At 37.1% G+C, this 15,243-nt stretch overlaps 1 protein-coding gene and 1 pseudogene across 1 annotated transcript; one reads left to right on the top strand and one right to left on the bottom strand.

Moving 5' to 3' along the window:
- Positions 1 to 665: 665 nt before the first annotated feature.
- On the bottom strand, positions 666 to 1,321 carry LOC107849100. Its single transcript, XM_016693758.1, has 2 exons — positions 1,022 to 1,321; positions 666 to 902 (listed from the first exon to the last, which is right to left on the bottom strand). The coding sequence occupies exons 1-2, from the start codon at positions 1,319 to 1,321 to the stop codon at positions 666 to 668; spliced, it is 537 nt and encodes a 178-aa protein (XP_016549244.1).
- A 4,049-nt stretch (positions 1,322 to 5,370) lies between these two features.
- LOC107850525 lies at positions 5,371 to 14,110 on the top strand (annotated as a pseudogene).
- Positions 14,111 to 15,243: the final 1,133 nt, after the last annotated feature.

The raw sequence follows: 15,243 nt of genomic DNA, 5'->3' as shown, positions 1-15,243 counted from the left end.
AAACTCAAAAACTCTCTGTTTCTCCTACTGCATCGCCCACTATCCTCCTCCGCTTCCTCCGCCGTCGTCATCCTCCGACGAAAACTCCGGTAAGAGGTGTAGAATTTTTGTTACGACCTAGACTGAGGTCTAAAATTAGTTTACGAAGATTAAATCAACTCAAAATATTTTCTCATTTTTGAATTTTCTCATTTATCGAAAAATAGACAAATGGGCCTCAAATACAATGAAAATAAAATTATAACAAAAAATGGATAAGAAGGGAAGCCATTTAATCCATGAGAACCTGCGGATTTAGATGAGATAAGAATTAGAAAGAGATTTGGGAGAGAAGAGAAAGGAGAGAGAATTAGAGGAAAAAGAGGAGAAGAATGAGTACCAATTTTTTGTTTTTCGTCTCTCTCCTCTGATAGGTATTTGTAACTACCCTGCCATGTGGCTTCATCACGATCGTCGCTTTCTTTTTAGTTATTTTCAATCCTTTCCATCCATTCACAAGCTGCCAAATTCAAATAAAACTCATGCCTTTCTCTTCGAACCCCGCCAACTACACATAATTATTCCTTTTCCTTTTGGATCATAACATACCCCTCCCCTTCAAAGAATCCTTGACCTCAAGGATTAGGATTGAAATTAGGAAACTTAGCATGCAAAAACTGATAATCTTACCAAGTTGCATCTTCAGGTGGAAGGTTAGACCATTGCACCAACACTTGGATAACAACTGTATTATTATTCTTCACCGTTTGTCTTTGCAGAATAGCCACTGGTTGAACTAAGAATTGGCCATCTGAACCAGTAGAAGGCAATCTAGATTGAACCACTACACGATTACCTACTTTCTTCTTGAGGAGTGACACATGAAACACCGGGTGCACCTTAGATTCAGGTGGCAATGCTAACTTATAGGCAATAGAACCAATTCTAGCAGTAATTGTATAAGGTCCATAATATTTGGAGCTAAGTTTGAGATTTCTTCTCACAGCTAAAGAAGTTTGTAAGGTTGGAGTTTTAAGTATACCATATTGCCAACTGCAAATTCCCTGTCTGTCCTCCGGTTATTAGCATAATACTTCATTCTTGCTTGTGCCTTGGTTAAATTGTCCTTGAGTAATTGTAGAAATTGTTGTCTCTGTATCACCACATCTTCAGCGGCTTGCACTATGTTCTCCAAGAGTGGACCAACAGATAGTTGCTGAGGGGTGTAACCATACAAAGCCTCAAATGGTGTACATTGCAATCTAGTGTGAAAATTAGTATTATACCACCACTCTGCAGCTGGTAACCACCGCTTCCACTGATCTAGCCTATTAGCCACCATACACCTCAAATAATTCTCAAGGCATCTATTTACTCTTTTAGTTTATCCATCACTCTGTGGATGGTAAGCAGAACTAAAGTGCAACTGAGTTCCCAACAGTTTAAACAATGCTTGCCAAAAGTTACTCACAAACACCTTGTCCCTGTCAGTAACTATGGAGTCGGGGATTCCATGCAAGCTATAAATCTTCTTCCAAAATAGGTTAGCAATGGTAGCTGCAGTAAAAAGGATGTGACAAGGTGAGGAAATGAGCATACTTAGTGAACCTGTCAACTACTACCCAAATGACATCTTTGGACTTAGATTTGGGTAAGCCTTCTATAAAGTCCATACTGATATGGCTCCAAGCTTGATTTGGAATTGGCAGTGGTTGCAAGAGCACCGGATAAGCTGAGTTGTCATCCTTGTTCCTGTGGCAAATATCACAACTGGAAATATAATCATTCACCATCAATTTTATATTTGACCAGTAAAAGCACTGTTTCAATCTCTTCAATGTCCCTAACTATCCAGAATGACCTCCAAGTGGTGTGTCATGAAATGAGGAAATCAACTTTTGTCTCAGGATGCCATTTGATCCTATATACACCTTACCCTTCCTTTTGAGAATTCCAGCTGAGTAATGCCATAAGCTAGGTCCATTAGTGTCTACTGCCAGTAGTGTCACAATATTCTGCACTTGAGTATCATCTGTATAACTTTCTGTCACTTCTTGAATCCATGCAGGAGTACAAGTGCTGATAGCCAACAACTAACCCTGAGTTTGAGCCTCTATTCCTTCTAACCCTTCTTGCTGCCTGGACAATGCATCAGCTACCCTATTCTCAGCTCTCTTTTTATATTGAACCTCATAATCAAGTCCTAAGAGCTTGGTCAATCCTTTCTGCTGCATAGCTGAAGTCACCTTTTGTTCTAGTAGGTACTTCAAGCTATAATGGTCAGTTCTCACTATAAAATGCTTAAATTAAAGATAGTGTCTCCACTTATCAATAACACTTAGGAGTGTCATGTATTCCTTTTCATATATAGACTTCCCTCTGTGCTTTAATGCTAATACTTTACTGAAATAAGCTATTGGTTTACCTTTCTGCAACAAAACAACCCCAATGCCCTCATGACTAGCATCTGTCTCAACTACAAACTCCTGTGTATAGTCAGGAAGAGCTAACACATGAGTGGTGGTCATGGCCGCCTTGAGTGCCTTAAATGCTATCTCTGCTTCTGGATTCCACTTAAAAGAGTCTTTTTGTAACAGGTCAGTAAGAGGTCTGCAGATGGTACCATAGTTCTTGACATACCTTCTATAGTAACCAGTGAGACCGAGAAACCCCCTGAGAGCTCTGAGTGTTACAGGTCTAGGCCAATCTACCATGGCCTGAATCTTCTGAGGATCAGTAGCTACTCCATCTCTATTAATGATGTGCCCCAAGTACTCCACCTGTGGCTGACCAAAAGAACATTTAGACTTCTTTGCGAATAATGAGTGAGTTTTAAGGGAAGCAAACACTACTCTCAAGTGCTGAATATGATCATCTATAGTGAGGCTGTAGATTAGGATGTCATCAAAAAATACTAGCATAAATTTCCTCAGGAAGGGTTTAAAGATATGATTCATGAGAGCTTGAAAGGTGGCTGGAGCATTAGTGAGCCCAAAGGGCATCACCCTGAACTCATAGTGTCCCTCATGAGTTCTAAAAGCTGTTTTAAACACATCATCTACTCTCATCCCGATTTGGTGATAACTAGCTCTGAGATCCACTTTAGAAAACATAGTAGCACCACATAATTCATCCAACAAGTCATGTACTATTGGAATAGGATATTTGTCTTTGATAGTAATTTCATTCAAACCTCTATAATCTACACAAAACCTCCATGTACCATCCTTCTTCTTGACCAAGAGAGCAAGTGATGAGAAAGGGGACTGACTATGTTGGATCACACCACTAGTAAGCATATCCTTCACTTGTTTCTCCAGCTTATCCTTTTGATGGTAGTTATACCTGTAAGGTCTTAAACTGACTGACATAGCCCCAGGTTTAAGAGGGATAAAGTAATCCAAGGCTCTAGCAAGTGGTAGGGACCTAGGCTCAGCAAACACTTCTTCATACTCATTCAATACTTCTTGAATGCCTACATCAATGGTCTGTTGAACCTCATGTGGAACTGTAGTCATCATAAACAAATGAGCCATGAGTGTCTGACCCTTCTTCAATATCTTGCTCATAGAGTTGCTTGATGTCATACTTAAACTACCTTCCTCAGGTAAACCAGGTAGTACCAGCTTGTTACTCTTCCTACCAATAGTCATACACCTCATTTCATGGTTAAATTTGGTAGGACTATGCTTTTTCATCCAGTCATTTCCCAACACAATGTCACTGCCTCCAAGAGAAATAATAAGCAGATCTTCTTGAAAAGACCTTCCCTGCATTTTCCACATGAATCCCTTACAATGCGAAGTGCACAGTACATAATTACCTGCCACAGTCACTCTTACTGGTGGACAATTGCTAGATTGATGGCCCGTTGCTTGAACTGTGTGCTCATCAATAAAACTATGCGTGCTACCTGAGTCAACCAACAAGGATAATTGCCTCTTCTTCACAGTTCCCCCCACTAAGATGGTATTTTTTCCTCTGTTATGACGAGTTAAAGCATTGAGACAAATAGTTTGTTGTATCTCTTGCTCTAGCACACCTTCAATAAATAATTCAGGTTAGCTTCTCAGGGATTTCAACAGCACCTAACACAGGTTCTTCCTCATTTAGTATAGGTTCAACCTCTACTTCTCCCACCAAACAATTGAGTTGTTTCTTCTTGCAGATATGTCTAAGCCCATACTTATCACCACACTTGAAACACAAATGGTTAGTCTTCCTGTAGTCATACACTTCAGGACTGATTCTGAAGGTGTTAGTCCTAATAGCGGGGTTATTGAGTATTTTGTTAGCACTACCTCCAGCATTGACTAACGTTTGGTTACTTTTGATAGCGGACTTGTTTCTTCTTAAGGCAGCCTCAATAGCCATTTCCTGCATCCTAGCCTTTTCAATCGCCCCTTTTAGTGTGGTTGGTTTAAACATCTTGATAGCAAATCTGATTTCTTCCTTCAAGGCACCTATGAAACTCGATAGGAAGTGAGCCTCATTCAGGGCTGGGTTCCTAATGAGCATCTGTGCCTTTAGATCTTCAAATCTGCCCAAAAATTCATCAATTGTACCTGTTTGGCTTAGTTTATTGAATTCTTCCACTACATCTTCAACTAGTATCTCGCCAAACCTGCTGATCAATTCTTCCTTAAAATCTACCCAATTCACAACTCCTCGACTCAACACTAGTGAATGATACCACACCTCAGCAGATCCATTCAAGTAAAGTGCAGCAGTTTCTACTTTATTCTCATCAATAATTCTATACTGCATAAAATATCTTCCGCATTTTCGAATCCATACCTTAGGTTCGTGACCTTCGAATTAAGGTAGTTCCCACTTCGGTGGCAAAATTGGAGTTGGTGGATGCCTGTTTCTTACATCCTGAGCTGGATTAGGCAACAGTCCACCGCCAATGTTCTGGCCTGCTGGTCCCTTTCCAAAGCACCCAAACGATCAAGGATCAATTCTAGAGTCCCTTGTATTCCAACTTGTGTGTTCTTCACCTCCTGTTGCAAGTTTAACAGATCTGCTAGCATTTCATCATGACGAGCTATCTTCTCATCATTCAACTTCCAGCGAGTGTCCTCTGCCATCCTTACCACACAGGTCGCACGATCTGAGCTCTGGTACCACTTGTTACGACCTCGACTGAGGTCTCAAATTAGTTTACGAAGATTAAATCAACTCAAAATATTTTGGGAATTTTCGGATTTTCTCATTTGTCGAAAAATAGACAAATGGGTCTCAAATACAATGGAAATGAAATTATAACAAAAAATGGATAAGAAGGAAGCCATTTAATCCACGAGAACCTGCAGATTTAAATGAGGTAAGAATTAGAAAGAGATTTGGGAGAGAAGAGAAAGGAGAGAGAATTAGAGGAAAAAGAGGAGAAGAATGAGTACCAATTTTCTATTTTTTGTCTCTCTCCTCTGATGGGTATTTGTAACTACCCTGCCACGTGGCTTCATCACGATCGTCGCTTTCTTTTTAGTTATTTTCAATCCTTGCTGTGCATTCACAAGCTGCCAAATTTAAATAAAACTCATGTCTTTCGCTTCGAACCCCGCCAACTACACATAATTATTCCTTTTCCTTTTGGAGCATAACAATTTTCAATTTTCTTAACGGTAACGGTAACGATAACGAGAATAGACACAAACGGCATTCTTCATCGGAGTTCCATTATGATCCGTTGTGTTATTCGTTGAATTTTGAAGATGAAGCGAACTTCACCAACTTCTCTTCTAGACTTCCTCTGTCATCGGTGAGGGTGACGGAACCGGCGACAGTGAAGGTGAATCATTTGGGTATTACAGCTGTTAATGTTGTTATACCACACTTATCTTGATCTTAAGGTATGCTTTTCTTTCAATTTTTTGCACCTAAACCCTCACTCTTCGATCTGTTTAGCCTCCATTGCATTAAGTGAGTGAAAATGTTTGGTAAGGTTTTGAATCCAAATGCTGAAGTACTCAACAAATCGGCGGCGCTTCACATGAATATCAATGCTGCGAAGGGATGTTCTTAAGACTAATTTCGGGCCTAAAGGCACTATTAAAATGTGAGTTGAGGTGTTTGATTTTGTTTAGTATTTGTGTTTTTGATAGGTTAGCCTAAAGGCACTATTAAAATGTGACTTGAGGTGTTTGATTTTGTTTTTGATAGGTTATTTTTATGGAGATTTGTGTATTTGTAAATTGATAGGCTTGTTGGTGGTGCTGGTGATATTAAACTTACTAAGGATGGAAATACCTTGCTGAAAGAGATGGTGAGTTCTTATTGTTATACTCTTTATGAGTTTTTTATATATTTATTTATTTATTCAAGTTCTTAAAAACGTAGTTATTGAATTTGATGTTTAGTATAATTTCTAGCTTAGCTCAAAATGTTACACTCAACGGGCTTCGTTGGTTTTAGTATCAAGGAAATGTAATAGTGATAGTCGGTAATCTCAGAATTCACCTGTTTAATCCAATGTCAAAGTTTGTCAGCACATTTTCTCCGATTTATTCAGTAGAAAACTATCGCTAAAGAATCTAATTTTAGATGCTTATAAAATTGTTGATTTTAAGAAAACTGAAATTTATTCAGTAGCAGGGTGTATTGCATGCGGCCTTACCTTGCATTATACTACTTAAAAATCAAATGCTTAGGAACAACATCATTAGAATGTGTCTTCTTATTTGCCTCGACCTGTAAGAATAAGATCAAGGATTTGAAATCAAAGATGTTCATACGTATTTGTAACTTATCATATATCTTTCATGTGTAGGATGATAATGATGTGCTATCTGGTATGGATCATGTCATAGATATGGGACTTGCAGATCCATCTAAAATAAATGTGCTCGGTGGTTCCCTTGGTGGATTCCTGACAATGCACTTGATTGGCCAGGTCTGCTGTAGTTCTACAAATCTTTATAATTTCTACGTCGTATCCATTTAAATTTGTGGAACTTCTGGTCCTTGCTAGATTTGTTCTATGCACATTTGTTGCTTTATGTGGCGAAGGTGGACAAGCTTGTGTATCTGAAAGACTATATATTGACAGTTTACGGAAGCACCTTCATCTGAACACCTTGCTGTCTTTCACAGCAAATCACGTATATCACACATTTTCAGGGTAAGGTGTAACCAGCAAAGTCTGAATTTCGGAAAAACTTTCCATTTTAACCAATTGTATATCAAATCGTAAAGAAAAGATGAAGTATTAAGTTTTTTCTAGATTTCAATGATCATTGGTAATAGTTGTACAAGAAGTAAATCATCTCCCTATGGATGTATTTTCTGAATCCTATATTACTGAGTGCATTTGCTAAATCCATTTCATCTATTATTGCAGGTCTAGACTCCTATACTCTTCTTGATAGGTGCCAAGGACCTCCGTATACCAATATGTACAGGCTTGCAAGTAAAATTTAATATAATCTTTCACTGGTACTGATTCCTTATAAAATGTTTAATCTACATTTTAACTAACATGAAGCCAAGGACTTTCAAACTGTTTGGCATGCTTTATTTAAGACGAGGTCTATGGGAAGCAACCTCTCTATCTCTATGAGGTAGGGGTAAGTCAACGTACATTCTACCCTTCTCAGGCTCCACTTGTCGATTTACACGGGGTATGTTGTTGAAGCTAAAGACTCTCATTTTCCATATTAAACGAAGTGTCCCACATTTATAGCATTTACGGGCTAGGATGAGTTGAGTAGTGAATGAACTGACTGAGAATCTGTGTTACATTTGTAGCATATTCAAGATTAAATGCATTGATGAGAATGCAGTAACGAGCTACAGTTGCTTGCTTCCCTTGATATTTTGCTAATTCTGAGTAGTGTTATTCCTGGTGCATGAAATGTTTGCTAACATACCAAGTGTGCATTAATTGTTGTAGGAAGTGTTTGCTAATGTAAAAGTTTGCATTAATTCTTGTAGGAATCACAATGTGTCAATGCCAGGCAAAAGTAGTGGTATTGTCAGATGCATTGCAATACCCCCTACGGAGAAAACTTGTAAGCCTTCATGTTGATGTTGTTTTCCAGAGCAAATTGTATTACATTTTTTGATGTTTTTCTGTTGATTTGCCAAGTTTAAATGAGAATATTATACTTGTGAGCCTGTGCAATATGGATCAATTAGAGCTTTTGAAAATTGATATTTAGAACTTTAAAGTAATCAATGTTTATGATTGTATATAAATTTCTTTTAGCTCGCTGAAAAACAGAGCGAGGAGTCAAAATGTCTGCTACATGCATGTTTTGCATGTTTTTATAAAAATTGTAAAATTACTGTCTTTTGACAGTGTCAACAAGAAAACAACTGTTAATCTTTTTCTCACCTGTATCTGTCCATTCAAATAGATATGCAATTTCTTGAGATTTGACAGTGCTAATGAAATTTCTGTGTTCCTTGAAGCTTACAAGACACAGGTCTCTTTCAATGAGAACTTGGCTAAACTTCAAGCTGGTTATCTGTTTCCTGAGGTCTGCATTTCAACTGGTCCTTTTTCATTAATTTGATTGTTGTTTATCTATTTTCTTTAAGCTACTTTGCAATTAAAGATGTTGTTTATAATGAATTGGCTATAGGAGATTAGAGAAGTTGGACACAGTGCTTGAATAAGTTGGAGGCATTGCTTTTGGGATCATTCAAATATAGTATTAATTTAGATGAGATAGTAGTAAGATGGAAATATGATGTGACAACGTGCAGATTTAGTTACATCAGAAAAATTATTTGCTTTTTTAGCTCAATGTTAGATGACTGATTTTGATCAACTGTTACCTCTCTATGCTTCCATCCTGAAACTGTGGAAAGAAAACGACTCTTTATAGTAATTAATACACTAAAAGAGCATGCTTATTTTTGTAAACCTTCGCAGCTACTTACTAGGATTCAAGTTCTAAACGATCTCTCTTTGGTGAAGTTAGATCGGAAGAAGGAGATCTACACACATGTTGAAACACCCCGATGCTAAAATTATAAGCCTTGGAATTGGTGACACTACTGACCCCATTCCTAAATTTTATAACTTCTGCCATGGCACAGGTAATGCTGATAACCTTATTGTTGAATTTTGTATTGAACAAGATATGGTTCCTGATGTTCAGGGGTCTTTTAATATCCTATCAAGCTGTGTTATCAGTCAAAACTTCAAAGTTTTCTGTACCTTTTTTTCTTTTTCTTTTGACCAATGATGGGATTACTAGCAAAAAATGTGTATGGTTATGTTTGGTTTTATAATGGACATTTTTCTGAGTATTTCTGTTGATAGATTTCAACATCTGACTAAACACTCTAGCAGTTAACTTGGCAAGTAGTTTGTATTTTTTATATATTCGGCTTATTGAACTCTAAATCGATAACTAACCTCCTGTTCTTGATTTTGTTTTCCTTTACTCATTGGCAGAGAGCACATGAACTTTCAACATTAAAGGGTTACAGTGGTTATGGTGCTGAGCAAGGAGAAAAAGTAAGTAGGGGCTCCCACATATTTATGTAATATGATATTATTTCTATTCCTTATCGTCCATTTCTTATTTCTCGTCCTTCTTTTAAGAATAAATGGTATTTGGCATGTGCACCGATAGTTCGTTTTTTCTCTTTTTATACTAATTTTGTTCTTCATTTCCTCAAATACATTGCAATGTTCTTTATCAAGCGGTCCATGCAATAAGAGTGGAAACTTCCTCTTTTGTAATTATGTAGAAAAGGACATACGAGTGAAATTTCTGAAGCGTTTAAAAGCATTTCCATATAGTGTATCAACAATGATCTATTACTGCCTTGTAATTAGCATTTTATTCAACAATTTCTTGACTTACCTACCAATTCTTAAAAAAAAAAAGAAATGAAATGATTCATGTTTGGGTGTTGTCAAGTATGACTATCTTGGACCTTATTTAAGATAGGCATAAAAGAAAATTACTCTTTGGTCACCATATCTTTCATCGCATGTAATCCATGAAATAAGTGTAAAGTCAGTTGTCAGAATAATTCTAAGAATAGTCATTGATTTTTTCTGCTTGAGCAACAACTTAGAGCCTCCGTTGCTTCTACCTATTATGGAAATGTTGGATTAGAAGAAGAGGAGATCTTCGTTTCTGATGGTGCCAAAAGTGATATATCTCGACTTCAGGTTTGGTTTTCTCTGCATTTATCTGTCTTTTTCAAATTATAGCCACTGACTTTCACTAAAAGCTTTTCGAATTTCTTGACTGTATATTAGGTTCTTTTTGGGTCTAATGTGACTATAGCTGTGCAAGACCCATCGTATCCGATGAATGTTTCAGGCTTTTACCTCTGTTCTTCTCTATTGTAACAAAGTCGAAAAATAGGAGTTGAAGGACAGCCAGATGGCCATCCAAGCTATACCTGCATATTGTAGATTTGCGATGTCTATTTTGTTTTATGATTTCTCATATCATTGTGTGATTTAAGTGAAGTGGCACTATATTAGAACTTTAGTACAAATTTTATACTGTTGTAAAGGCTTCTGATACATATTTTATTACTTTCATTATTGCATAATTTTACATTTTCCTTTTATTTGTTAGTCTCTTAATTGTCTGTTGGACTACTCCTTGTATTATTACCAGGCCTTGGCTAAAGGTTCTAAACTAAGCCTTGTTTGTGTTTCCACTGTAGGCTTATGTGGATTCAAGTGTTATTATGGGCCAAACTGGTCAGTTTCAGAAGGACATGGAGAAGTATGGAAATATTGCATACATGAGTTGTACTCCAGAAAATGGGTTCTTTCCTGATTTATCCAGTGTTCCACGGACTGACATTATATTTTTCTGTTTGCCTAATAATCCAACTGGTGTGGCGGCATCAAGGGAGCAGCTGACTAAATTGGTGCAATTTGCTAAAGACAATGGCTCAATCATTGTATATGATTCTGCATATGCTATGTATATATGTGATGACAGTCCAAAGTTCATCTTTGAGATTCCTGGAGCCAAAGAGGTAAGTCCAGATCATGTTATTTGCCTAACATTGATTGTTTTTTAGTGAAAGTTTTTCCTATCATTTGGTCAACCACTACCTCAAATGATGTGGAGAGGCTGTTCCAAACAAACAACATATATGGTGTTTACCAAACAATTTAACTGCTCTGCTTACTAAACTAACAAGTAAAACGTTAGCAGAACATTAGAGGATTCATGACCTGAGTCCCTAACCTAAAGATAAAATTATGCATAGTTACTTTTTTACCTCCCAGATTACTTAACCTCCAATCTGCTATTTGAGTTTGCCACTGTTCTAGGCAGCATACGTTGAAAGTCAAAATTTGATATCTGAGGCCTACACTACTGTGATAAAATCATAATGTAGGAAAACTTGATCCAACGTCCAAGTCACCAAAATCTTATTTATTACTTATCTGCAGAGAGGAGCAGATGAGAAAAAGATGGAGAGACAGGACAAGAGTGGTAGAAAGAGAAAGAAAAACTGCTCTGCCAAACCAATACGAGAAAGAGAGGTATCAGCGCGACGCGCTAAGGCATGAGATGGAGCAAAGAGAAGTTTTTGCAGAAAGAGTCTACGAAAGTAAGTCATTTTGAAATTTCTCTATTGGAGGTACCTCATTCTATGGATTTAGGCAGAAAATTGAGTTCATTTGCTCTATTACCTCCCGTAGGCAGAAAGAATGAAACTTAAAGAAGAAATGCGTTGAGATGAAAAGGTTGCTAGGTTTGAAGCGGCTAATGTAATGGATTGCCTGAAGAATATTAGCGAAAGAATCAATAGGGGTAAGGTAGCAGATTGCCCGTAGATTTAATGATCCATTACTACTTTGATTTGCTTTACTCGACTCTAGGGTATTTCAAAATAACTTTTTTGTCTCCCTCCGGGAGGTAGAGGTAAGGTTTGGTGTTACACTATATTCTCCCCAAATCTCAGTTTATGAGATTTCACGGGATATGTTATTGTAGATTTGATGATCTATTACTGCGTTTATTTGCTTCAGTTGAGCCGAGGATCTTTCGAAAACAACCTCTATCTTTCCCCAAGAGGTAGGGGTAAGGTCTATGTACATACACTCTATTCTCTCCAAATCTCACTATATTGATTTCTCGGCATATGATGTTGTTGTTGTTGTCGTCGCAAATTTGAGGATCCATTACAACGTTGATTTGCTTCACTTGAGTTGAGGGTCTTTTGAAAACAACCTCTCTATCTCACTCCAAGAGGTAGGGATAAGGTCTGCATATACACTCTATTTTTCCCAAACCTCACTTTGTGATTAAACTAGATATGTTGTTGTTATCACCGCAAATTTGATGATCAAATGGCTCTAATACAGTATGCAGGAACATGAAAATGGATTGGGAAAACAATTTAGCAACAGTAAGTATTCATTCAATCAAAGATTTGATGATCCATTGCTACATTGATTTGCTTCACTAGATCTAAGGCTCTTTCAGAAACAACCTCTCTATCTCCTTCCAAGAAGTAGGGGTAAAGGCTACATGCGTACACTCTATCCTCCCTAAACTCACTTTATGTGATTACAGGGTACATGTTGTCATAGATTTGATGATCGAATTCCTCTACACAGGATGCTGGAACATGGAAATGGATCAGGAAAACAACTTGGTACAACAATTCACATGAAATCCTTGGCAGAATCACTGAGATATCACCTGAAGACAGACGTCAAAATTTTGACCGTGAATGGCGGAGGCGTTGTTTACTATTGAAGCAGCATGGTGACTGGAAATTATTTGTATCATACTACAGAGGTGTTCAGCGATGAAAATCCAAATGGTTCCATTGTTCTGTGAACAATTCTGGTAAGTGCTTAGAAACTTAATTATTGTAATTGCAAATACTCAAATGATTGATTGCATATATAAGCAAAATTAATGCATGTACAACCTACTGCTTTTCTACATTCTTATTATTCCACATTTTTTTTAATTTTATAATTCCTCTTCAGGTGAGCATCCCTGCATGGTTCACTGTCGACATGAGGCTTGGAAGCTTGGTTGTACATCTGGATACGCCACAATGCTTTTCTGTTGAGATGTACTTTGCGGACCTCAACATTCGAGGGAAGCCTTAAGATGACAAGGTATTTACAAGGGTTATTTTATTTTGAATTTTCCACTTGGTTCCTAAATCCCACTTCCATTTATTCCCATTACTCCCTTCCTATTCTTGGATTATATACTCTGCTTCTATTTTCTTAGGTTATTTTCAAGATTGAATGCCAAAGAAGATAATTTTAGAGGAACTATCATGTTAGCTTCCATTGGATATCTATACTAACTTACAGGCTGTAGGATGGTTTACTAAAAACGTTTTTGTCTGGACTAGAACCATTTAGCATATGAAGACGAAGGCATTACTAGCTTTTTGGGAAGTTTATGCACATATACAGCTTAGATGTCGGCTGCTCTGTTTCTTCTAGAAGGGTTTCATGAATGAGTTTTGCTGATCTTGTTATTGACTTATTGTTTACAACCTGTCCAGAGATTTGGGACCACTTTTCTAATCCCAGTTTACACGCTTTTCTGTCTCTAAGAAATCTTGCTCCACGGCAAGTTTGCAAATTGCTGTGATTCCTAACCACTCAACAAATCATTCCTAATGCTATCACGTTTACTTCTGTTATTAGAGCGTGTGGAGAATTGGGTGATTTTAATTTGGGAATGTATGTATTGGGTTTGGTTGTTAAGGTTGGTTTTGAACATAACTTGTCAGTTTCAAATTCTTTGATCACGTTTAACTTGAGGCTGAATAATACTGTTTCAGCTAGGACAATAGTTGATAGAAGGCAGAGTAAAGATGTCGTTTCTTGGATAGCATTCTAGATATCTATGTTCAGCTGGGAGAATTGGTAGAAGCTCGTCGTGTCTTTGATGAGATGCCAGAAAGAAATGAATTTTCCTGGAGTACAATGATCTAGAGGTACAGTCAGAGTGGTGATGCAAAAGAGGCTGTGAATCTCTTCATTTGAATAGTCCAACAGGGGTTTAAACCTAATAAGTAATATTTTACTAGCGTAGTAAGTGCATTGGCCAGCCTGGAAGCTTTGCTAATCAGAGGCGGAGCTACAGTGTAACACAGGGGTTCTGGCGAACCCAGTAGCTTTTGCGTTGGTCGTATTTGTTCTCAAAAATCATGAAATATATATAGCTATATAGCTGGGAACCCACATCAAAATGCAAGCAGATGGCTCAGTGGTCGCGTGCGTGCATCAAAAGGCCTACTTCCTCCAAGATTGTGGGTTTCGAAACCCACTGCAGCATACGCTTTGCATCAGTTTTCTCTTTCTCAATTTTTCCATTTTCTCAGTATATAGATATTTTGTATTTTGATGGGAAAACATAAACTTATATAATTGAAAGAAGTAAAAAAGCAACGTCTTCTGCCATTTTGTTAATCTTTTTTAAAATACAGAAAGCTTATAATTAAAAAAAAAGTAAAAAGAACAACGTCTTTGATCTAAAACAAAATTATGTAATATTTTTTTTAAAGAAAAAACATAAACACTTATATTTATATAGTTTTTAGGTAGTTCGTGGATTTTTAATTATATCAACTATCGGTACTTGTTAGTTAGTTTGGTGGTTTATATACATTAGCTTGAAATCGTTGTTTTGTCTTGTAATTCAGAACCCCTATGCCTCAAATTCTGGTCCCGTCTCTGTTGCTAATGGGAAGGAATATTCATAGACATTAAAAATTGGGATTGAGAGAGATGCTTTCATTGGCAGCTCACTTGTTGACCTGTACTGCAAATGTCGAAGCACCAAGGAGGGACGTGTAGCATTCGACTCGATCGTGGAGAAAAATGTTGTTTGTTGAAATTCAATGGTCATTGGTTATAGTCTCAATAACCAACACGAAGAAGATAAGGAGCTATTTAGCATGATACCCCAAAAAAGATAACATTTCATGGAATTCGCTAATAACAGGTTATTTAAAGTATGAGAAATTTAATATATTTATCGTACTATGAAGTTAGCAATAGTTGTATGAGAAATTTAATATATTTATCATACTATGAAGTTGGTAATAGTTGTGTTATTGAGATAAGTGTGTTTTTAATTTGCGCGAAAATAATACTCCCTACTCTTGTTTTCCCGTTGTGTTCGTCTCTCTCTATTGTTTATTGTTGTTGATATTTTGTTTCTTTTTATCATGTAGGTCTTCAATTGAGATTAGTCAAGTCAATAGCTTTTTTGGCATGTTTTAGCGTTCATCTTCAAAGGAAATGTTCAACTTCAAGTAATATTAAGAAGGTAGTAG

This window comes from Capsicum annuum, chromosome 12 (assembly GCF_002878395.1).
Source record: "Capsicum annuum cultivar UCD-10X-F1 chromosome 12, UCD10Xv1.1, whole genome shotgun sequence".
NCBI classification, from domain to species: Eukaryota; Viridiplantae; Streptophyta; class Magnoliopsida; order Solanales; family Solanaceae; genus Capsicum; species Capsicum annuum.
This window is presented reverse-complemented; position numbering and strand designations above follow the sequence as displayed.

What these genes read in the sequence shown, in the direction of transcription:
- LOC107849100 (XM_016693758.1), bottom strand. Translation starts at nt 1,321, where the DNA reads ATGGTGGCTAATAGGCTAGATCAGTGGAAGCGGTGGTTACCAGCTGCA. An exon ending in AATTTGCAGTTGGCAATATG is followed by an intron (nt 903 to 1,021) that starts GTATACTTAAAA and finishes ATTGCCTATAAG; the next exon opens with TTAGCATTGCCACCTGAATC.